At 32.8% G+C, this 23249-nt stretch overlaps 2 protein-coding genes and 1 pseudogene across 3 annotated transcripts; 1 reads left to right on the top strand and 2 right to left on the bottom strand.

The window, feature by feature from the left end:
• Positions 1-742: 742 nt before the first annotated feature.
• On the bottom strand, positions 743-4407 carry LOC144561544 (transcription initiation factor IIB-2-like). Of its 2 annotated transcripts, XM_078310516.1 has the most exons (8): positions 4281-4407; positions 3281-3647; positions 2647-2671; positions 2391-2517; positions 1946-2079; positions 1505-1593; positions 1208-1284; positions 743-1067 (listed from the first exon to the last, which is right to left on the bottom strand). In XM_078310516.1, the coding sequence occupies exons 2-8, from the start codon at positions 3640-3642 to the stop codon at positions 988-990; spliced, it is 894 nt and encodes a 297-aa protein (XP_078166642.1). In that variant the 5' UTR covers positions 3643-3647; positions 4281-4407; the 3' UTR covers positions 743-987. The 2 variants fall into 2 exon arrangements, with proteins under 2 accessions (XP_078166642.1, XP_078166641.1); XM_078310515.1 differs by having other exon boundaries at positions 743-1284.
• A 761-nt stretch (positions 4408-5168) lies between these two features.
• Positions 5169-6362, top strand: LOC144561949 (uncharacterized; annotated as a pseudogene).
• Positions 6363-10541: 4179 nt separating this feature from the next.
• On the bottom strand, positions 10542-14160 carry LOC144561545 (transcription initiation factor IIB-2-like). The gene is made up of 8 exons (XM_078310517.1): positions 13897-14160; positions 12796-13162; positions 12163-12187; positions 11907-12033; positions 11534-11667; positions 11093-11181; positions 10796-10872; positions 10542-10694 (listed from the first exon to the last, which is right to left on the bottom strand). Exons 2-8 carry the CDS (start codon positions 13155-13157, stop codon positions 10615-10617), a joined length of 894 nt encoding a protein of 297 aa, XP_078166643.1. The 5' UTR covers positions 13158-13162; positions 13897-14160; the 3' UTR covers positions 10542-10614.
• Positions 14161-23249: the final 9089 nt, after the last annotated feature.

Raw genomic sequence — 23249 nt, forward strand, 5'->3', positions numbered from 1 at the left:
CAAGTACATCTTTGTGAAACTAAACATACTATTAACTTATACAACTACATCTTTGAGTTAAGATTTCATTATCGAAATTGATATTGACCCAAATTACAAATCATCAGAACAATCCAAAAATAGATGAAATTCTTATTTACTGGCATTCATTTTCAGCAAAAACCATACAAAAAGAAGAAGAGTGAGGCTAAGGTAATATGCATATTATACAGCGTCCAACGTTATGGACCTCATATCTTAGTTTTTAAGTTCAAAACAATCGATTTGTAGCGTTCAACAAGATTTTCATATGAAAAAACGTTGGACTCATATCTTAGTTTTTAAGTCCAAAACAATCGATTTGTGCCGTTCAACATGATTTTCATATGAAAATTTACATGCAGACCAAATTTTACAATTTTTTTTTAATTTAATTGCTATTTCTTAAGTAGTTAGAAAATCCCTTGATTTGGAAATTTTGAATCATCCAAAAGTAATAATTTTTTACCTATCTAAAAAAAGAGTAAAAAAGTTTCTAAAAAATATAATTTATTATGCAAGTATATTTTAACTTGAAAATAAAGATATAAATTCATAGTATGGGTCATCCGTAATATGCATATTACCATAGCATCATTCAAAAAAGAAATATTGTTTCTCAATAGCTATAATAAGACTGCATTGCGTGGATTTAAGTATAATTGATATCTTTTCTATTGTAATTAAGTTCGCATTTGTAATGAAGCTTGATCTTTAAGGGTTTTTATTTAGGGAAACATTCTTCAAATGAGTGGGATTGCAAAAGAACACATTTCCAACTCATTTCAGGCATAACAAATTTCCAACTCAAGACCATCATCTTTCTAAAGCATTTTAGAAACAATTGAAACAATTCAACTCAAGACCCTCCTAATCTTTCAATCTATAAGAAAAAATATAATGAAATGAATTCTCTAAAGCAGAAAAGAGTTAGACTCTCTAAGGATGTCCCAAATTAATGGACTCTCTCTAAGGCAAAAGCTTAGCTTCAATCATCTTGGCAACAGATCTTATAGTGTTTTCTCCCACGCCAGTGGCCACAGCGATATCTGGAAAAAAGAAAAAGAAAAAGAAAAAAAAAGAAGATAATTTCATTAGGAGAAGAAACTACCAAAATTTAAAACCAAAATATAAAAAAGTAAAGAGATAAACCAAAGTTTCACAAAAAAATAAACAAAAATAAAATAACCTCTAATGGGCTTCTTGTTGTCAGATCGTTGCGTTATCATGTAAATGACAGCAGCCACAATTGATGTGGGACAACTCCTGAAGTGAATTGAAAAAAACAAAGTGACCTTTTCAATATTTTGAATGTAGCAGGCAAAAAGAATTAGAGTTATCATGTAAGTTGCAGCATCCGCAAATTAATTGTTATATAGGATAGCATCTAAAATTAAAGTATCAGACTAATTCCAATAAGCAACTCAGCAAGTAGTTCATGCTACTGCACATGAAGTAAATGCTTCTAAATTAGATAAACTCGTACCTTATATCAAGTTCCTCACACTTTTCTACAAGCTGTTGAACTGTCTTCACTGTGCTAGGATTTAAGCCCAGATGTGAACAGAAGCGTTTCTACAAATTCAACAGAATCCAATATTCAAATGCACGAGAAATGGGTATGCATAACTTAAGCTATGTCAACAGAATTTATTTGGAAAAGCTGCAATTCTATTTAGTCAAGGATCTTTGGATTTGGATGAATTCACAAGTGAATCAATTTTGTAGAAGGTTGGAACTCAATCAAATGAAATTCATGAAATGCCAAGTCAACAGAATATTTTGGGGATCTCCTTGTTTGGAGGTATTATTGAGCGCAAAATTATTGGAGTTAGATAAATTGTGTGTGAAGAAATTTTGAAGGAATTCGATTAGCTGAAATGAAATCATTTCTATCAAATTGGAACCAAAATGAAGGAATGCATACGACAAAATCAGCAGCTTGAATAGTGCCCCTCGACTCTGTTTGGTTGCACAGATGTTCTCCCAAATGCTTTTCTATTAATGATATCGCTTGGCCGAGATCCTTCTTTGTTACCCCGGGTGCAGCTGTTAACATTTCTATGTTTCAAATAAAAAAAATAAAAAAAGTGAAAATCGCAAAGACCAAAGATTTTTCCTATGAATACATGCTTGTCAGGGCCAGCCGGTACAATAACCCTCCCTGTTTGAAATATCTTAGTACCTATATAAAAGAACTTTTCGATAGTTTTGTATTTTCCTCAATTTTATGCTATGTACCAGTGGAAATTCTGGTTTGATGATATGCGAGGCACAAGATTTAAGTGTAAACATACCCTTCATTGTGCGGGGTGTATTTTCTTGTTTACAAGCTAAATAGAGGCAAGCACAAGATTTAAGTGTAAACATACCCTTCATTGTGCGGGGTGTATTTTCTTGTTTACAAGCTAAATAGAGGCAAGCAGCAAGAGTTGCATCTTGATTTCTAATCTTCATCACCTTTTCTTCCAGCCTTTTGTATAACTCATTTGCTCGATCCTTAAAACATAAAAAATAAATCAATAATATTATATCCAGACATAGCACAAAATGTAAGCATTTTGCACTACATCAACATGTGAGGCATGACCAAGTTTTATTAAAAGAAAAATGACAAAGTCTTTGTACCTTGATAGTATTTACCAGGCTCAATCTGTCAGGAAAAAAGTACAATTTCAAAATTAGTAGAGAATAACAAAAATACATAGCATATCATTGAATAATTCTCTCAATGTTTAACTCATTGTTTATGATATAAATCAGGATGATCATTAAATTATGTTTAGTTTACTCAAGGTATTTGAACAGGCACGTAAAAGTTATACAAAGATCCAATTGGCAAAAATATTCTGCACACCAGTTTTTGCTTAGTAAATACTAATTAATAAATATAGTATATAGATAATGCATTATTAATTTTTCAAAATGATGCTACTATTTTATTCTATTGAAGTATCCATACTCCAATAGAAATCCCTATCGTACCATTACCTTAAAATTTCAATGGGAAATAAAAAAATAAAAATAAACACAACATAAAAATTATTCATAACTAAAGCACTGCAAAAAAATTCAAATTTCCCCATATTAACTCTAATAATCTTAATTCCTAAGTTACGTGTCACAAATCTCATACATAGAACGAAGCATCCCTATATACAATTCCTAAGCTCTATTCCACAGAAGTTCTTGTAAATATCTCAAAACTGAGAAAAAGAAAAAAAGAAACACAAAATTTGAATGGCAAGATTTCTTTAATTACCTCTCTGCCATAGTACCAACTTTTCCGAAAGCTTGAATTAACCTTTCATCACTAGACACCCGATTCTGCAACCTACCGAGCTGAGAGTAACGTTGATCGGAGCGGGCCCCACTAGACTTGGCGATGACTGTGGACAGGCCGCCGTCAGACAGGAGCGGGTTGACGGGTCCACCAACACGAATGGGATCATTGTCGCTGGATTCATTGGCGAAGGTGCGCCACTCGGAGGTCTCGTCGATGGAGCGAGCCTCTAAGACGAGGCCGCACTCAGAGCAGATGGTGTCCCCAGCAGAGTGGTCGAACACCACCATTGTCTCACGCTTGCAATCGGTGCAGTATTCATCTGAGTCAGGGTAAGACATTTTCTCTGCGATATGTGATTGTTAGTACGAGATAATTGGCTATGGAAGGGAAGAGAAACTTTTTTTTTGAGATGATTGGTAGAGGCTACCAAAATTTACATCAATACCAGAATAAAGTATTTTACCTCTAAACTACCTCTAAGGGAAGAGAAACTTGGAGCGTTTTTTTAGAGGGAGGGTGTACGTTGAGGAGGAGAGCGTATGAATGAGAAATAGAAAACATACAGGCATATTTATAAGCTTGTCCAACCGACCTTGCCTTTTGTTTCCTTTTTTTGCTTTTCTATTTTTGTAGTTTTTATTTTCGGAACAATCTTAGAAGTTCTATTCCTTAATTTGTATGTCTTCGGCCATTTTGCGCTATATATTGTTGTCAATATACTATTTTTAATCAAATTGGATTATTTTTTCTGAAGGAATTGAAAAAATTTATTTGCTAGAGAATTCAATCTATTTTTGTAAAATAAAAATTGATCAACCAAAACAAGAAAACAAACTTACTGATTTTAAAAAACAAATGTAATATACGGAAATACGAAAATGTGACAGGAGGTGCAAGGAGAAGATTTCAAGACTATCTCTTTCCACAAAAATATACAAAAGCTCCAAAAAATAAAATTTAACTAAAAAAAAACTACCGAGCTTCAGAGAAGACTTGATGGAGAGGAGCGGGAGGAGGTGCGGCGCCGAGATAGAAAAACAGGAGGGAGTGCCATCGCTGGAGATCGGGCTTTCGCTTGAGGCAATAGGCCATTGTGGAGGAGAGGGCGGGGCTGTGGAGGCGAGGGTGTCGTCGGAGTGTAGAAGGTGGGGGCGACTTCTTGGTTTTCATCTGTCGGAAGAGGGGGGTGTTTTTTCTCTTTCTTTCGCTGGCGGTCGGGGTAGAAGAAAAGGATTCAAATCAGCTGAAATCCCAGATGTATGAACAGTAACCTGAAATTTTAGAAATTCCGAATCCAACTGTTAAACTATTTCGAGATGTGTGCACAGAAAAATCAGCTGTTCCGAGATCCGTGCATAGAAAAGGTTGAACGGTTGAATTTGGAATTCCAGGAATTTCAGCAGTACTTTTCATGCATTTGAATTTGAATCCAGAATAAAATAGACGCCTATTGGCTCGAGTAAAAATCCAGCGTAAAAATTAACTGCTTCCAGCGCAAAACATTTTTGGGGGAATTTCATGCATCAAAACCATCGAAATTATGTTTTCCCCTCTAAATTTCATAATATCATATTTATCCTTCAAAATTTTACAAACTCACAAATTAATCCAATTTATTAACTTTTCTATTAAAACTCATTTCAGATTTATAAACTACCCAATTACTTTTTTATTAAAAAAACAAAATCCCTCCCCCCCTCCTCTCTCTCTCTCTCTCACAGACTGGTAGTTGCATGTGCAAGAAAAAAATTATTTCATGGAGACTTAGTAAAAGTCATTTAACACTTTACTCACCTGATGTATTTTCATATTTCATTTGTTTAACAAAGAATGGAGATGCTCAATGTATTTTTGAGTTCGGTCAATGGGAGGAAATGTAGCAACTGTCACTTACCTGATTTTGAGTTACACTTTTATGATTGCATACACTTCCAAATCAGGGGAAGTCATCTTGCACTTGGTTCAGGCGCTCAGCTACTAGATTCTGTCTTCGGGGCCACATTTACCATAATCATAGCGCTGCTAATTTTGGTCGATGGGACCCACATGACAGATTGGGTTAACCAATGACTCACATTTGTTATGATAGGGTTATTGGCTTTGATAGAAGCAACATTAATATCATTTGGAGGTGGATTAAGTGTTCTACATGTTGAGAACCGGGATAAAATTCTACAAATAGTACCGGTTATTATCTTCACTCTAGTATATCATGATATTGCCCCTAGTAATTGAAAAATTAAATATCTTTATATTTTCTTAAAATAAGAAAAGTGTCACAGTGAGATAATTGACTTATGATGAATTATGAAATCACAGATTTCAGTTATATACGTATATCTTGGACGAGCTCTTGCATGGATAAGATACTGAATTACCGATGGTAGTTTAGTCCCTTTATTATTTTTGTTTGTTTGGGAGGATATTGCCTTTAGCCTCCCCTCTGATCAGGGGTGGACCCAGAGTAGAAGAAGGGGGCGACTGTCTCTCTTGGATTTTGAGTTTTAGTGATGATTTATCGGTATCAATCAACTTTGTCTCTTTTTGAAAAAAAATTTGCCCTCCCTCTGGATGTTTGATTTGTAATTCGGGTTAAATTTAGCGTTAAAATCAAAATAAATTTCTTGAATTATGATTGGTAATTAGAATTATAAGTTAAAACATAAGAATTTTTTTTTATCGAGTACCCAATTAGTTAATGAGTTTAAATCCGATAGACTATTTAAACCCGATTTGATATTTTTTTTGCCCTCTGATGAAAATTCAGAGTCCGCCCCTGCCTCTGATGTCATTGGTTTTGATCTGTTGGAGTTGCTCAAGACCGAGTGAGCATCTATTTATTTACATATCACTCAGTCGTGTCCTAAACATGATAATATATGAATAAGTATGTGATGATAATTGCTAAAATTCAAGTAGATGGAATGGCATGGGACAAATGATATTGGCATTTTCACTTCTCGCGGTCGGTACATCACTGATTGGTATCCTACTTGGAGCATCTCAATTTTTTGATGAACAAATAATCAATCTCTTTCCTCCTTGGAAGCATCCTTAAAATGAGTCAAGTGTAAAATGACTTTTACTAGCTAGCCTCCATTAAAGGACCTTTTTCTTGCACACACAGTTACTGGATTTTTAAAAAAAAAAAAAAAAATAGAACCAAATTTAAGTATTTCAATGAAACAAGCATGCTGGATTTGATTTTTATGAAAAATAGCTCCACCGATTCAGGTGGAGACAGAAATATATTTGCTCAATCATACTTATTGCCTGCATAGTAAATTGCCTCCACTGATCTCCAGGATCGGTGGAGCTGTTTTTTATAATAATCAAATTCAACGTAATTGTTTTGTTGAAATATTTCAATTTGATTCTATTTTAAAAGAAATATCCAATTGCTGAGAGAAAGAGAGGGGGAGGGAGAGGAAGGGTTTTATTTTTGTTAATAAAGGGTAAATTTGATAGTTTATAAATTTAAAATGAGATTTAATATAAAAATTGATAAATTGGGTAACTTTATGAGTTTGTGAAATTTTAAAGGGTAAATATGATATTATGAATTTTAAAAGGGGAAATGTATAATTTCAAAAATTTTGAGGGGTGTACATGAAATTTCCCCAATATTTTTTATCAAACTGTTCTTTATCTGTGGTTTGGATAGAGTGTAAAATGGTGTCACTAGAAAAAGTGTAAGTAGATTTCTCCTCTTTAAATAGTAATTAAATTTGAAGATAAATTAATTTATGCCATTTCCCTTTAAATACGCCATGTTAACAATTTCATGTTAACACCTTTTATTGGTAGTTAATTATGGTAATTTACTATATTATATTTTTTTTATAGAGTTATATAATTAGTAAGTCGTTAAAAGTTTCGCAATTTTCTTTTGGAATTTTTCTATTTTACGACTCTGCTTTTGAGTTAATGCAATATCCGCATAGAACCGGAGCCTCGTTTGATCGCACGGGCACGGGTAGCAATATTATTTTACAATTTTAATATTATCTCTATTATTGTTTAAACATTTCAGTGCAGGAATAATTATTTCTCACCATGATTTTTTATGTTGGGGCCAATCTAAAAATTCCGCCATTTTGAAAGCAATTTGGCTAGCTAAAGTTGATGCATGGTCCAACGCGTTTACCTAAATCTAATTAACATTTATTAATATATGATTGATATATACTTTACAAAACTTGTGTTATTGATTTAAATTAGACATAAACTTATAAGTCAATATTTAGATTACTGAAAATTTGAAGCACTTTTCTTGTTTCCTTTACAAATTTCAGAAGAACAATGACATCATAGAAAAATACACCAGCAAGATAATGAAGCACTTTTTCTAGTTTTTTTTTTTTTTTATATATTTTTTTATTATGAAAGCCGAATAGTAGCTATCAGGATTGTTTACAAGAAAATAAAAACTTCAAACAACAAAATTTAAAGAAAACAACTAGTGATCTCAGCATTACTGGAACCACAGCCTCTTTGTATGTCTGTTCAGCTAGAAGAGATGGGGACATACATTTGTTGTCAAACACCTTGCAATTTCGCTCCTTCCACAGCAACTAGCAAGTCGAGAAGAACCACACGCCCCATGTCTTCCTTGGTAACACGTGACGGCTTCTTTTATAAGATCGGATTACCGTCTGTTTAACTGAACCACCTCTATGCAAAATGTTGTATCCCAAATACACTTTAAAATCTGCTCCAGAAAGAAACTACATATTCACATTGAAATAGCAGGTGTTGTGCTGTTTCAAGTGAACAATTCTGACACTGCACACAGTCCCGATTACATTGAATGCCCCTTCGTATCAAAACATCCTGGGTTAATAGCCTGTCTTGTATGCACAGGTAAGCCAATGCCATGTGAAAGGAAGGCCCTCTATAGTTCTCCCTAATGTAGAAATTATCTTGTAAAATGAACCAGCGGAATAGGTTTTAGAAGTTGTCAGATTCTACTGTAATTGGTCCTCTGCCTCCGATCCAATACTGTCAAAATATGGTAAACCCCTTGTTGCTGCCTCCTGTAGAGACAATGTGCGGTTCTCTTGAAGAGGTGCTATTAGGGAGGACATAGTTGGTACGGTCCAGTTATCAAAATATGGTAAACCCCCTTTTTTTCATTTTAATTTTTCTTGTTACCTTTTCTTAAATTAGTCATTCTTACAATCTGTAAATACATCACATGGTTTCTTCTCTAAATCCTAGTCATCCTAGTCATTCTAAACAATCTATAACTAATCGCATTTAATAAAATAATAACCTGACTTTTATTCTTACTAAACAAACAAATTAAAATTAATTTGTAGTAAAGAGTTTAATAGATCTCGGCCAGAATGGAAGCCAATTCGGTCCACGCCTGTGACGCACGGGATCCTTTAATATTAGATATTAGTGCGGATCTCAATCGGATGGTCCAGATTTATTAACGCACGTTCCGTTCATGCAGAGGATACGAATTTGACGACCGATGAGTTATACGCTGCATTCTCCAAAGAGTAAAGTGTAGAACAAATTTGTTTTAATATAAAGCCTAATTTGTTTGCTTAAATTATATTGAATTGATGGGCTCTTTATAAGCGACTACCACTGAGTAACGGGCCCTTTAGATTACTATTTTATAAATAATGTAACATGCCCGTTTAATTGTACCGTTGAGTATTGCATCTTGCGCAATTCAGGCCCATTCTAGCCGAAAGCTCTTCCAGCCCTCCAGTAAATGGATTTATTTCCGATTTGTTTAAATTGATTAATCCCACGATGGAAAGTTTAACTATAATTAATTGTTTTAAATAAGGCTCCATTACATGCCCTGCGGAGCCGGCACAGCCAAGCCCGGCTGAGGTAAGTAGCATGTGTTACGCGTGCTTAGCACCTTTTTTTATTTGATTTTTCTCGGCGATTCTGATAACCTTGTCTTGTCCGATGCATCCGCTATGGTCGTCTCTGGTCCCTTCTATTTGAGCGAGCAACATACCGCTTCTCCTCAACTAGTATATTTTTTTCAGATCAAGAATTTCTATTGTTGATTTTGATTTCCCTAAATATTCAAATTATGAATTTGATTTATGGATTTAATTTTGGTATACGAGTTGGAATTGTTAATGTCATGTTGTGAATTACGGGTAGTTTGTCGAAACAATGCTCGATATATTGTTCAAGAAGCACTAGTGTAATTATATTAAATTTAATTACTGTTAATCAACAGAAGTGTAATTAATATTTTGACATTAACCAGCTAATAGGAGGGACAGATTCAAACTAGCCAAAATAACTATCCTTCAGATAATAATGGGATCACTATGAATCAAAATGTTATTTAATTGAACAAAGGGCGCCATGCTATAGGACTATATATGAGATTCAATCAAGCATTCAAAAGAACTAAAACCTGTTGAAAAAAAAGCAATAGAGAGTTATATTCATGCGGATAAAAGCAAATTTAGCTATTTTGGAGAAAAATAATTGTAGCTGTTGATCGCAGCCATTTAAAAGTCTCAAAATGTTATTGTTTACATTTACAAATTTATGCCCTTACATGTTCATCAAGGAATATTTTGTCCCATAACATTGGTCGTCATCAACAAAGCATGTAGGAGTATAGACATGAATCAAATGGAATGGATGATAAAATGGAATAGAAATGTTGAGGCAACTAAATTTATTTATACGTACAAATATGGTATAATCACTATATTCTGAATCTTTTAGATTTGATGGTACAGTCCAAGAACCATGCAAAGGTGTCAGAAGTGGACATATACCCGGAAACAAATGTGTGCCTTTTCCAGATGTAAAATTTATTATCCGAGTATATTTTCATATAAAAATTATGTTTAATGGTACATATAGATTATTTGAACTTCATAAATAAAGATATAAATTCATAGTATGGGTGATCCGTAATATGCATATTACCATAGCATCATTCAAAAAAAGAAATATGGTTTCTCAATAGCTATAATAAGACTACATTGCGTGGATTAAAGTACAATTGATATCTTTTCTATTGTAATTAAGTTCGCATTTGTAATGAAGCTTGATCTTTCAGGGTTTTTATTTAGGGAAACATTCTTCAAATGAGTGGGATTGCAAAAGAACACATTTCCAACTGATTTCAGGCATAACAAATTTCCAGCTCAAGACCATCATCTTTCTAAAGCATTTTAGAAACAATTGAATCAATTCAATTCAAGACCCTCCTTTCAATCCATAAGAAAAAAAAAATATAATGAAATGAATTCTCTAAAGCGGAAAAGAGTTAGACTCTCTAAGGATGTCCCAGATTAATGGACTCTCTAAGGCAAAAGCTTAGCTTCAATCATCTTGGCAACAGATCTTATAGTGTTTTCTCCCACGCCAGTGGCCACAGCGATATCTGGAAAAACAAAAACAAAAAACTACCAAAATTTAAAACCAAAATATAAAAAGTAAAGAGATAAACCATAGTTTCACAAAAAAAATAAAAAAATAAATAACCTCTAATGGGCTTCTTGTTGTCAGATCGTTGCGTTATCATGTAAATGACAGCAGCCACAATTGATGTGGGACAACTCCTGAAGTGAATTGAAAAAAACAAAGTGACCTTTTCAATATTTTGAATGTAGCAGGCAAAAAGAATTAGAGTTATCATGTAAATTGCAGCATCCGCAAATTAATTGTTATATAGGATAGCATCTAAAATTAAAGTATCAGACTAATTCAAATAAGCAACTCAGCAAGTAGTTCATGCTACTGCACATGAAGTAAATGCTTCTAAATTAGATAAACTCGTACCTTATATCAAGTTCCTCACACTTTTCTACAAGCCGTTGAACTGTCTTCACTGTGGTAGGATTTAAGCCCAGATGTGAACAGAAGCGTTTCTACAAATTCAACAGAATCCAATATTAAAATGCACGAGAAATGGGTATGCATAACTTAAGCTATGTTAACAGAATTTATTTGAAAAAGCTGCAATTCTATTTAGTCAAGTATCTTTGGATTTGGATGAATTCACAAGTGAATCAATTTTGTAGAAGGTTGGAACTCAATCAAATGAAATTCATGAAATGCCAAGTCAACAGAATATTTTGGGGATCTCCTTGTTTGGAGGTATTATTGAGCGCAAAATTATTGGAGTTAGATAAATTGTGTGTGAAGAAATTTGGAAGGAATTCGATTAGCTGAAATGAAATCATTTCTATCAAATTGGAACCAAAATGAAGGAATGCATACGACAAAATCAGCAGCTTGAATAGTGCCCCTCGACTCTGTTTGGTTGCACAGATGTTCTCCCAAATGCTTTTCTATTAATGATATCGCTTGGCCGAGATCCTTCTTTGTTACCCCGGGCGCAGCTGTTAACATTTCTATGTTTCAAATAAAAAATAAAAAATAAGAAGTGAAAATCGCAAAGACCAAAGATTTTTCCTATGAATACATGCTTGTCAGGGCCAGCCGGTACAATAACCCTCCCTGTTTGAAATATCTTAGTACCTATATAAAAGAACTTTTCGATAGTTTTGTATTTTCCTCAATTTTATGCTATGTACCAGTGCAAATTCTGGTTTGATAACATGCAAGGCACAAGATTTAAGTGTAAACATACCCTTCATTGTGCGGGGTGTATTTTCTTGTTTACAAGCTATATAGAGGCAAGCAGCAAGAGTTGCATCTTGATTTCTAATCTTCATCACCTTTTCTTCCAGCCTTTTGTATAGCTCATTTGCTCGATCCTTAAAATAGAAAAAATAAATCAATAATATTATATCCAGACATAGCACAAAATGTAAGCACTATGCACTACATTTACATGCGAGGCATGACCAAGTTTTATTAAAAGAAAAATGACAAAGTCTTTGTACCTTGATAGTATTTACCAGGCTCAATCTGTCAGAAAAAAGTACAATTTTAAAATTAGTAGAGAATAACAAAAATACATAGCATACCATTGAATAATTCTTCAACGTTTGTTAACTCATTGCTTATGATATAAAGCAGGGTGATCATTAAATTATGTTTATTTTACTCGAGGTATTTTAACAGGGACGTAAAAGTTATACAAAGATCCAATCGGCAAAATATTCTGCACACCAGTTTTTGCTTAGTAAATACTAATTAATAAATAAAGTATATAGATAATGCATTATTAATTGTTCAAAATGATGCTACTATTTTATTCTATTGGCGTATCCATACTCCAATAGAAATCCCTATCGTACTATTACCTTAAAATTTTAATGGGAAATTAAAAAATAAAAATAAACACAATATAAAAATTATTCATAACTAAAGCACATCAAAAAATTTCAAATTTCCCCATATTAAATCTAATAATCTTAATTCATAAGTTACGTGTCACAAATCTCATACATAGAACGAAGCATCCCTATATACAATTCTAAGCTCTATTCCACAGAAGTTCTTGTAAATATCTCAAAACTGAGAAAAAGAAAAAAAGAAACACAAAATTTGAATGGCAAGATTTCTTTAATTACCTCTCTGCCATAGTACCAACTTTTCCGAAAGCTTGAATTAACCTTTCATCACTAGACACCCGATTCTGCAACCTACCGAGCTGAGAGTAACGTTGATCGGAGCGAGCCCCACTAGACTTGGCGATGACTGTGGACAGGCCGCCGTTAGACAGGAGCGGGTTGATGGGTCCGCCAACACGAATGGGATCATTGTCGCTGGATTCATTGGCGAAGGTGCGCCACTCGGAGGTCTCGTCGATGGAGCGAGCCTCTAAGACAAGGCCGCACTCAGAGCAGATGGTGTCCCCAGCAGAGTGGTCGAACACCACCATTGTCTCGCGCTTGCAATCGGTGCAGTATTCATCTGAGTCAGGGTAAGACATTTTCTCTGCGATATGTGCTTGTTGGTATGAGATAATTGAAAATGGAAGGGAAGAGAAACTTTTTTTTTTTTTTGAGATGATTGGTAGAGGCTACCAAAATTTACATCAATACCAGAATAAAGTATTTTACCTCTAAACTACCTCTAAGGGAAGAGAAACTTGGAGCGTTTTTTTAGAGGGAGGGTGTACGTTGAGGAGGAGAGCGTATGAATGAGAAATAGAAAACATACAGGCATATTTATAAGGTTGTCCAACCGACCTTGCCTTTTGTTTCCTTTTTTTGCTTTTCTATTTTTGTAGTTTTTATTTTCGGAACAATCTTAGAAGTTCTATTCTTTAATTTGTATGTCTTCGGCTATTTGTGCTATATATTGTTCTCTATATACTATTTTTAATCAAATTTTATTAGCAGTTCTATCTTGAGCCAACAAATACTTTCCATATATTAAAAATTTACTGGATTTTTTTTCCGTAACGAACAATTAATTATGAAGGGATTTAAAAAATATATATATTTGCTAAAGAATTTAATCTATTTTTGTGAAATAAAAATTGATCAACCAAAACAAGAAAACAAACCTACTGATTTTAATATTCAAATGTAATATACGGAAATTAATGGAAATACGAAAATGTGACAGGAGGTGCAAGGAGGAGATTTGAAGACTGTCTCTTTCCACAAAAATAAACAAAAGCTGAATCAAATAAAAAAATTCCTAGAAAAAAAAAAAAGAACTACCGAGCTTCAGAGAAGACTTGGAGGAGAGGAGCGGGAGGAGGTGCGGCGCCGAGAGAAGGAAACAGGAGGGAGTGCCATCGCTGGAGATGGGGGTTTCGCTTGAGGCAATAGGCCATTGTGGAGGAAAGTGCGGGGAGGAGATAGGTTTCTGAAGCCGCTGGAGAGGGCGGGGCCGTGGAGGCGAGGGCGTGGTCGGGGGGTAGAAGGTGGGGGCGACTTCTCGGTTTTCATCTGTCGGAAGACGAGGCGTTTTTTCTCTTTCTTCCGCTGAGGGTCGGGTTGTAGAATTCGTATCCTCTGCACTGTCTCAAAAAGGAATCTTTTTAGTTAATATACCTTGACCGTCCGATTAACTTTAAGATTCGTGCGAGTTGAATCCGCACAAATATTAAAGACTACCCAATGTTTTAAGCTGAGACCGGATGGGCTCCGTTTACAATCGGACGGACAATATATATTAACTCAAAAGATGCTCTTTTGAGTTAACGCAGACGATGCGGATTCCGTGTGGAGGATTGTTGTGTTTCCTTTTTTTTGTAATTTTTATTTTCGGAACAATTGTAAAACTTCTATTCTTGTCATCTTGTGTTTGTCTCCGGCCCGCGCCTAGCTATTTGCGCTATTGTTGTTAATAAACTATTTTTAATAACATTCTTTTTAGCAGTTTCATCCAGGGCCGACCCATGTTGATCCGGGGGGGAGCAGCTACCCCCGGATTTTGTAATCTAATGAAAAAAATAGATACGATTTCATTTTGCCCTTTCCTGAAAATGCATTTGCTCCTCTTTGAAACCATTGCAGTGGAGTGTAGAAAGATTGGAGACACGAAGAAGAAAGAAAAAACAGTATTTTTTTTTCTCTTTTCTTATAATTTATGAGCTTGCGCCTCTTTCTCTCTCAAGCCATTGTTGAGAGGTGAAGAAGAAATGGGGGTGACGAAGGGAAATGGAATAACTTTCCTGTTTAACATATGGGCTGGACTTTAAAGGCCTTTTAGAGCGAGTCTATGGTACTATGCATATTACGATTTGGTCTGTAGTATAGCTCAATATTTGACTTTTTAAAATCCTAACGGTCGATCCGAATCGTTTATCTTGTTCTCCATATTAATATGTGTTTGGAGACCAAATTTTACATTTTTTGAAATTTCTTTACTATATTTTTAGATTTATTGAAAATCACTGTATTTGAATGGTCCAGAATTTTCAGATCAAGTAAAAAACATTCGTGATTTTATATTCGCAAAATTCCTTATAGATCATGAGAAATGTAGATGAAATTGAACAAATAAAATTGGGGGGATGAGAGTGCGGGTACTCATATCACGTCCCTTTTTTTTCTATTTGAATGACTTTGCTTGCTCAAGTTAACGCAAAAATAGCATATATATAGAACTGGAGCCTCGTTTGATCACATGTGTACGTCGGCCATTTTTATTAATATCCTAAAAATAAAACTTAATTTTAAAAATAACCCTACATTTAATTTTTTTTTTAAATGCCCCAACCGCCAGGCCCACGGGCGGGTCATAGCACTAGCAGACCGCCCGTGGGATGGGCGGTCTACTGTTCATTTTTTTTTTTTTTTTTTTGGAGATCTTAGTATTTTTATTTAAATAATTTTGTGAAAAAAAGTTTTCTTATTTAGAGTGTATGCCAAAAAATAAAATATTTGATATATTTACGAAGTGATATCGTAAATCTTTATAACTTTGATTTTTTTTTTTTTGGTCAACTTTGATTTTATACATATATATACATATACATATCTACATATCTACATATATACATATACATATACATATACATATACATATACATATACATATACATATACATATACATATACATATACATATACATATACATATACATATACATATACATATACATATACATATACATATACATATACATATACATATACATATACATATACATATACATATACATATACATATACATATACATATACATATACATATACATATACATATACATATACATATACATATACATATACATATACATATACATATACATATACATATACATATACATATACATATACATATACATATACATATACATATACATATACATATACATATACATATACATATACATATACATATACATATACATATACATATACATATACATATACATATACATATACATATACATATACATATACATATACATATACATATACATATACATATACATATACATATACATATACATATACATATAGACATATATACATATACATATACTGATATACATATACATACACATATACATACACATATACATACACATATACACATATACACATATAAACACATGCACACATACACACATACACACATACACATATAAACATATAAACATGAGGAGGGTTCAAATGAATTCATAGTACTGGCTGATCCGCATGTTTCTGACTTCTATTGTTTTCGAACCCCCATGTTCTAAACAAGAAGCTCTTTTTTGGGTCTGTGATCCAGGTGCTCACCCACATAAAAAAATTGTTTTAGTATATTTAATTTTGTTCACTAACATGTGTCTTTAAGTTACAAATATTTATTTTACTTTCATAATGTTACTTTTTTTTTCCTGATATGTGGCTTTAGAACGGGTTACAACAAACATTATTTATAACAAAATTAAATTTTTTGGAATTTTTTTACTATTTATTAAGATGGGTACAAAATTCAATGGTATGAATTTGACTAGTTTTTGTACCCATCTTAATAAATAGTAAAAAAATTTCAAAAAATGTAAAATTTGGTCTCCAAGCACATTTTATTGTAGAGATCACATCTAACGGTTTGGATCGACGATTTGGACTTTGAAAATATAAATAATGTTTGTTGTAACTCAAAAAATGTTGTAACTTGATCCCTCCTCTTGTAAAAATACATGGCTAGTTCTAAAGCCACATATCAGGAAAAAAAAAGTAACATTATGAAAGTAAAATAAATATTTGTAACTTAAAGACACATGTTAGTGAACAAAATTAAATATACTAAAACAATTTTTTTATGTGGGTGAGCACCTGGATCACAGACCAAAAAAAGAGCTTCTTGTTTAGAACATGGGGGTTCGAAAACAATAGAAGTCAGAAACATGCGGATCAGCCAGTACTATGAATTCATTTGAACCCTCCTCATGTTTATATGTTTATATGTGTATGTGTGTATGTGTGTATATGTGTATATGTTTATATGTGTATATGTGTATATGTGTATGTATATGTGTATGTATATGTGTATGTATATGTGTATGTATATGTATATGTATATGTATATGTATATATGTAGATATGTATATGTATATATATGTATAAAATCAAAGTTGACCAAAAAAAAAAAAATCAAAGTTATAAAGATTTACGATATCACTTCGTAAATATATCAAATATTTTATTTTTTGGCATACACTCTAAATAAGAAAACTTTTTTTCACAAAATTATTTAAATAAAAATACTAAGATCTCTAATAAAAAAAAAATGAACAGTAGACCGCCCGTCCCACGGGCGGTCTGCTAGTGCTGTGACCCGCCCGTGGGACGGGCGGTCCGTTTGTGTTTTGGGCTGCCCGTGGGCCTGGCGGTTGGGGCATTTTAAAAAAAAAAATTAAATGTAGGGTTATTTTTAAAATTAAGTTTTGTTTTTAGGATATTAATAAAAATGGCCGTGTGTACGTAGTTGTATTATTTTAAAATTTTACTATTAACAGCATTATTGTTTAAACATTTCAGTGCAACAATATTTATTTCTTCTCGTAACTTTTTATTAGGTTGGCCAAGCTAAAAGTTTCACCATTTCGCTTTGCGTAAAGTTGATGTATATATGGTTCAACGTGTTTACATAAAATATACCTAACATTATTAAAATATGATTGATACGTACATTATAGAAAATTTATGTTAATGATGCAAATTAGATTGTAAGTTAATATTTAAACAAACTAAAATTAACATGGAACAACAGAAGGACTAATACTTTTAATTAAAGACTGATTAATTTATGGCTTATGATTATCAAAATTCTCAAAAATGACTTGTGATGTTGTTGTGTATATACTATATAGGGTATAGACTTTTGATCATGCACTTTTTTTGCCTTTTGCTTTTAAATTTATAAGTTCTTAGCTAGTACTCAACTGAAAGATTGGTTGTAAGTGCACAACCGATCCGCGTAATATATATTTAGAGTGTCAAACTACAGAAACAACACAAGTATTTATTTACAGTAAAGAAACTAATAAGTAAAGGCAATAAAAGAGGGGTTCTATAACACCATGTTTGGATGGAGAGTAGAGGAAGGAATAGGAGGTTAAGAATATAAGGGAATGGAATGGAATAAAAAGGAAGATTAACATATTTAACCTCTTCGTGTTTGGATGATTAATGAGAGAAAATAAATGTAACTTTCCTTTCCGTCTTATTTTTTGTTTGGTTGACTAAAATTTAGGAGGTTAATGAGAAATTCGGTGACTGTTGTAGGTTTGAGGAAAAAATCTTGTATGAGAATTATGTATGTAAAATATAGGATTAGGCATTTGTGTTATTTTTTCTAAAAATATTTGTAATAAAATTTCTTTCCATCTGTTACACCCCAATTTGGAAGGGAAACCAATTCTATTAATTATAATGATACAAGGTTAAACCTTTCACCTCCTATACCCTTCACCTCCGACATAATTTTAACAACCAAACACGATTCAATGGAAAGTTTTTGTTTCTTTCCATTCCCTCCCTTCCTCTACTCTCCATCCAAACAAGGTGTAAGAGTTGGTTGTTGTTTGAAATCGTCCGATTAATTAAGATCATCAAATATATATAATCATGTGCGTCTATTTATAACAAATATTGAGGGATGTGATATATAATGTTCCCGTTCTATATATTTTCATCCGCAAAAACACGTCACATATATATACTCACATGACATATATACGAGCCATGTTGCATGATCCTGTTGTGACGTGACATAGAGCTAGTCATAGACAGATTCAATCATATCGTAATTCTTTTCTTCTCCGAAAGACTTCCATTTGATTGTCATGCTTATAAACTACAGTACAATAATACTATGTAATTTAAGTATCATTGTACTTTAGAGTTTCAATTCAAATATCAATAATGATGATAATAGTGAAATTAATATATCTTTTTTTTTTTTTGATATTCTGGCACATGGTTGTAGTGCCTTGTTGCTTTTATGTTAATCTAGATTCTAGAATACGGTGCCTGCATGGTATTTTGGGTTTCCTTCAAGTAGCTTTGTTTTTTTCACTTTTATCTTTGTCAGTATCCTACTGGGTAAGACATTTTATATAATGGAAGGGCTTTTTAGCCTATTTTTCAAAAGGTAATGAAATTAATGATGAGTTTACTTACAGTTTCAATTTAAGTATTAATAACGGCCTCTTCACAAAAAGAAAGCGGTTAAAGACTTGATTGCCAACTTTATTTAATTCATTATATATTTCTTTTAGTTGTAATACGTAGTCACAGAATGATCTTATAATATGAGTAGAACTTCTCCTTCCATCTGTCTACCCAAAAGACATTGGTAAGACCATTACCTATTTCTTTATTTATACCCAAATTAATAACCATACAATCTTTAAAAATTGATTTCTAAAAGGATGAACAAATGGAAGAAGAAGTTCTACTTCCATATTTACTTAGAAGAATATTCTTCCATCTACCTTGAACTGAATTAATTAAATCTAATCCACCATTTAGCTAAAAGAGATTTATTCATTAGCTTTAAATCAAGAATACCTAAAATCAAATAGAAGAAAAGAAAATGTATAAATATTATATTTTGTTTTTGTTTTTTTAATCAATACTGCTTTGATCTAATTTATTATATTATAAGGAGTAGGGTGCTCTTAAGCTTATCAAAGTTTTGGTGAGCTTAACTCTAAAACTCATCAAATCGATTTCAAATGACAAATCCGAAATGTTGAAACCCGTCCACCTTACGTGTGATGCATCTACATGTGAAATTTTTAAACATTCGAATTAATTTAGTATAAAGTCAAGCGGTCAAAATTAGAAGGTTAATAAATTAATTTTAGTGCATTCATTTTTTGAATGTTTTTTGACCACTTGACTTTATACTAAATTAATTCGAATGTTTAAAAATTTCACATGTAAATGCATCGCACGTAAGGTAGGCGGATTTCAACGGTTTGGATTCATCATTTGAAATCGAATTGATGAGTTTTAGAGTTAAGCTCACCAAAACTTTGATAAGCTTAAGAGCACCCTACTCCTTATAATATAATAAATTAGATCAAAGCAGTATTGATTAAAAAAACAAAAAAAAAAATAGAATATTTATACATTTTCTTTTCTTCTATTTGATTTTAGGTATTCTTGATTTAAAGCTAATGAATCAATCTCTTTTAGCTAAATGGTGGATTAGATTTAATTAATTCAGTTCAAGGTAGATGGAAGAATATTCTTCTAAGTAAATATGGAAGTATAACTTCTCCTTCCATTTGTTCATCCTTTTAGAAATCAATTTTTAAAGATTGTCCAGCTAAGTTGTTGCTGGCAACATTTTAGCTAAGGTGTTGCCGGACCTATATATTATTTTGTGATGTTCAGATAACAAATCCAAACCGTTAGATGTTTAATTTATATTAAAATCTACTTGCAGACCAAATTTTACATTTTTTTGAAATTTTTTTACTATTTATTAAGCTAGTTTGAAAACTGTTGTTTTCAATGCTGCAGAAATTTATTGAAAACAACGGTTTTCAAACCAGTTTAATGAATAGTTAAAAAATTTCAAAAAATGTAAAATTTGGTTTGCAAGTAGATTTTAATATAGATTAAACATCTAACAGTTTGGATTTGTTGTGTGAACACAAAATAATATATAGGCCCGGCAACAACTTAGTCGGATATAGGGTTGGACATTTGTATCTTTTTCTTTCATAATTTTTTGCATATTTATTTCCATCCGTTACACCCTAAATTGGGAGAGAAATCGATTTTATTGATTCCAATTATACAAGGTTAATCATTTCTCCTCCTGTACCCCTCTCCTCCACAATTTTATCAACCAAACATTTTGAATCGAGAGAAATTTTTCTTTCCATTCCATTCCATTCCCTTCCTTCCATTAAACTCTATCCAAACAGGGTGTAAGAGTCAGTCCGGTAATTCTCAACTCTCAAAGCAAGTAACTTGGTTACATCTTTTTCATAACATTTTTTTAATGTATTGAGTGCCCCTTAAGCTGAATAAAAGAACCCTGGAGGAGAGGGAGGGTAGTGGTAGGTAAGTGCAATTTTATTAGGTAGCAGTTGATTTTCATTTTCCTTTTAGAATCCTGCTTTTAATTTCCAATTACTTTTCTATTGTACTGTAATGATTTGAACAATTTTGTTTAATGTAATATACCGTTTCTCAAAAAGAAAAAAAAAAAAACCAAGGAAAGTTTTTCCATTTCCTAAATAAGGAATGTTATTTCATGTTTGCAGCCCAATCTAAGACGGAAATTAAGCCCGGTCACTTTGCATTGGCCCACATTCCTTCAACCCGATTACCCGAGTCGAGAATTACTGGAACGAAACTATGGGCAGGGCAGGGGTGTAAACGGGGCAACCAATTAAACCTTTGTTAAGCGTTCAGAACTTCAGAGTTCAGACTCAAATTTAACGGATGTCGTTGAAAAAAAAATACCCTGACAAACATCCGCATAACAACGGATAAGATTATACGAATACTCGATTTTACAATCCGAATGAACCGAATCCAGAAAAAAATAATAACGAATATGAATTGGACTAAGGTACACAATCCGCCGATTTTTTTTATTAATAAAAAATAAATAAATAAAATATTGAAAAAGGAGATGACTTTTGGATTTTATCGATGAGTTTGACTAGTATAACATCAGTGTCATTTCAACCTATATAACATCAATTCTAAAACCTATCAAATCGACTTTAAATGGTGAATCCAAACCGTTCAAACCGATCTACTTCATTAGTTGTGTATTTACATGCAAAATTTATAACTTTTAGAATTTATTTAGTATTAAGTCAAGCGGTCAAATGTGTGAGTTTTTAAATTAATTTTAATACATTCATTTTTCAATATTTTTACCGCTTGATTTGATATTAAAATAACTCGAAAATATAAAAAAAATTGTATGTAAACGCATCACTCGTAATGTAAATCGGTTTGAACGGTTTGGATTAGTCGTTCAAAGTCAATTTGATTAGGGGTGTTCATTGGATCTGGTTTAATCGGTTTTAAACCGAACCGATTTAGATTGGACTACACGGTTCGGTTTTTTCGGTTTAATGGATCGGTTCGGTTTATTTTTGAAAACCGATTAAATATTTCGGTTCGGTTCGGTTTTAAAAATTTCAAAACCGTTTATACTGAACCGACCGAACAGTTGAAATTTGAAAATATTAAAACCTGTTTTGAAAAATTTAACTTCACCCATCTCGATCTGATTTCCCCTTTTCTTTTCTGCCTCTTCACCCTTCGCCGCCTCTCCTCTTTTCTTCATCTTTCTCTTTGCTTCTCCTTTCATCTTCCTCAGATATTCTTTGGAGCTCTATGCCCCCCTCTTACTCACTCGCGTCGTCCTATCTCGCCTCTACACCGAAGCCAGTCCTCTCCTTTGCTCCATTAACTTGCCTTCGGAGGAAACACATCTCTCTTTTTTTGTGCCAATACTATCAAGAAGATGTGGTGCACAGAGGAAGGCCGGGTGAGGTCTTTTGCTGGTTTGTTGATTTGTGGTTTAATTAGTTTGTTCGTTTCTTTCTCCTTCTCGATTCTTGTTCGGTTTAAAAAAGAAGAAGTTATGATTGGCTCTCTTGAGGCTTGTATGCTTATTCATTTTGTTCAAAATTGAAAAAGGACACTGTCCCTCTTCTTAGTCATCTAATTCTGGCTTGATTCTTTGAAAGTTTGATGCTCTTTCTTGATTCTTTTTCCAGATCAATGGAGGGTATTTTTGAGATGGGTCTAACAAGGACCTTTATGCAATTTATGGAATTTCAGAATTTTTGTTAAAAGAATAAAGGGTGATTTTGAGGAATTTAAAAGCGCTATTGACCTTATTAAATAATGGTTTGGGTTAAGTAACGATACATCTGATAGTTTCTCATAAAATTTATAATGGGTTATGATGATTCTTTGAACCCGTTAATTTTTATACTGGGTTTCTGGAAATGAACAAAAAGATGGTATCATTAGAGATGGTTTTATGAATTTCTTGCTAAGTACTATTATTACATGGTTTTATGGATTTCTGTTTTTGATACTTTTTATTTTGCGTTAATCTTTATTCTCGGTTT

This window comes from Carex rostrata, chromosome 11, assembly GCF_964058835.1.
Source record: "Carex rostrata chromosome 11, lpCarRost1.2, whole genome shotgun sequence".
NCBI classification, from domain to species: Eukaryota; Viridiplantae; Streptophyta; class Magnoliopsida; order Poales; family Cyperaceae; genus Carex; species Carex rostrata.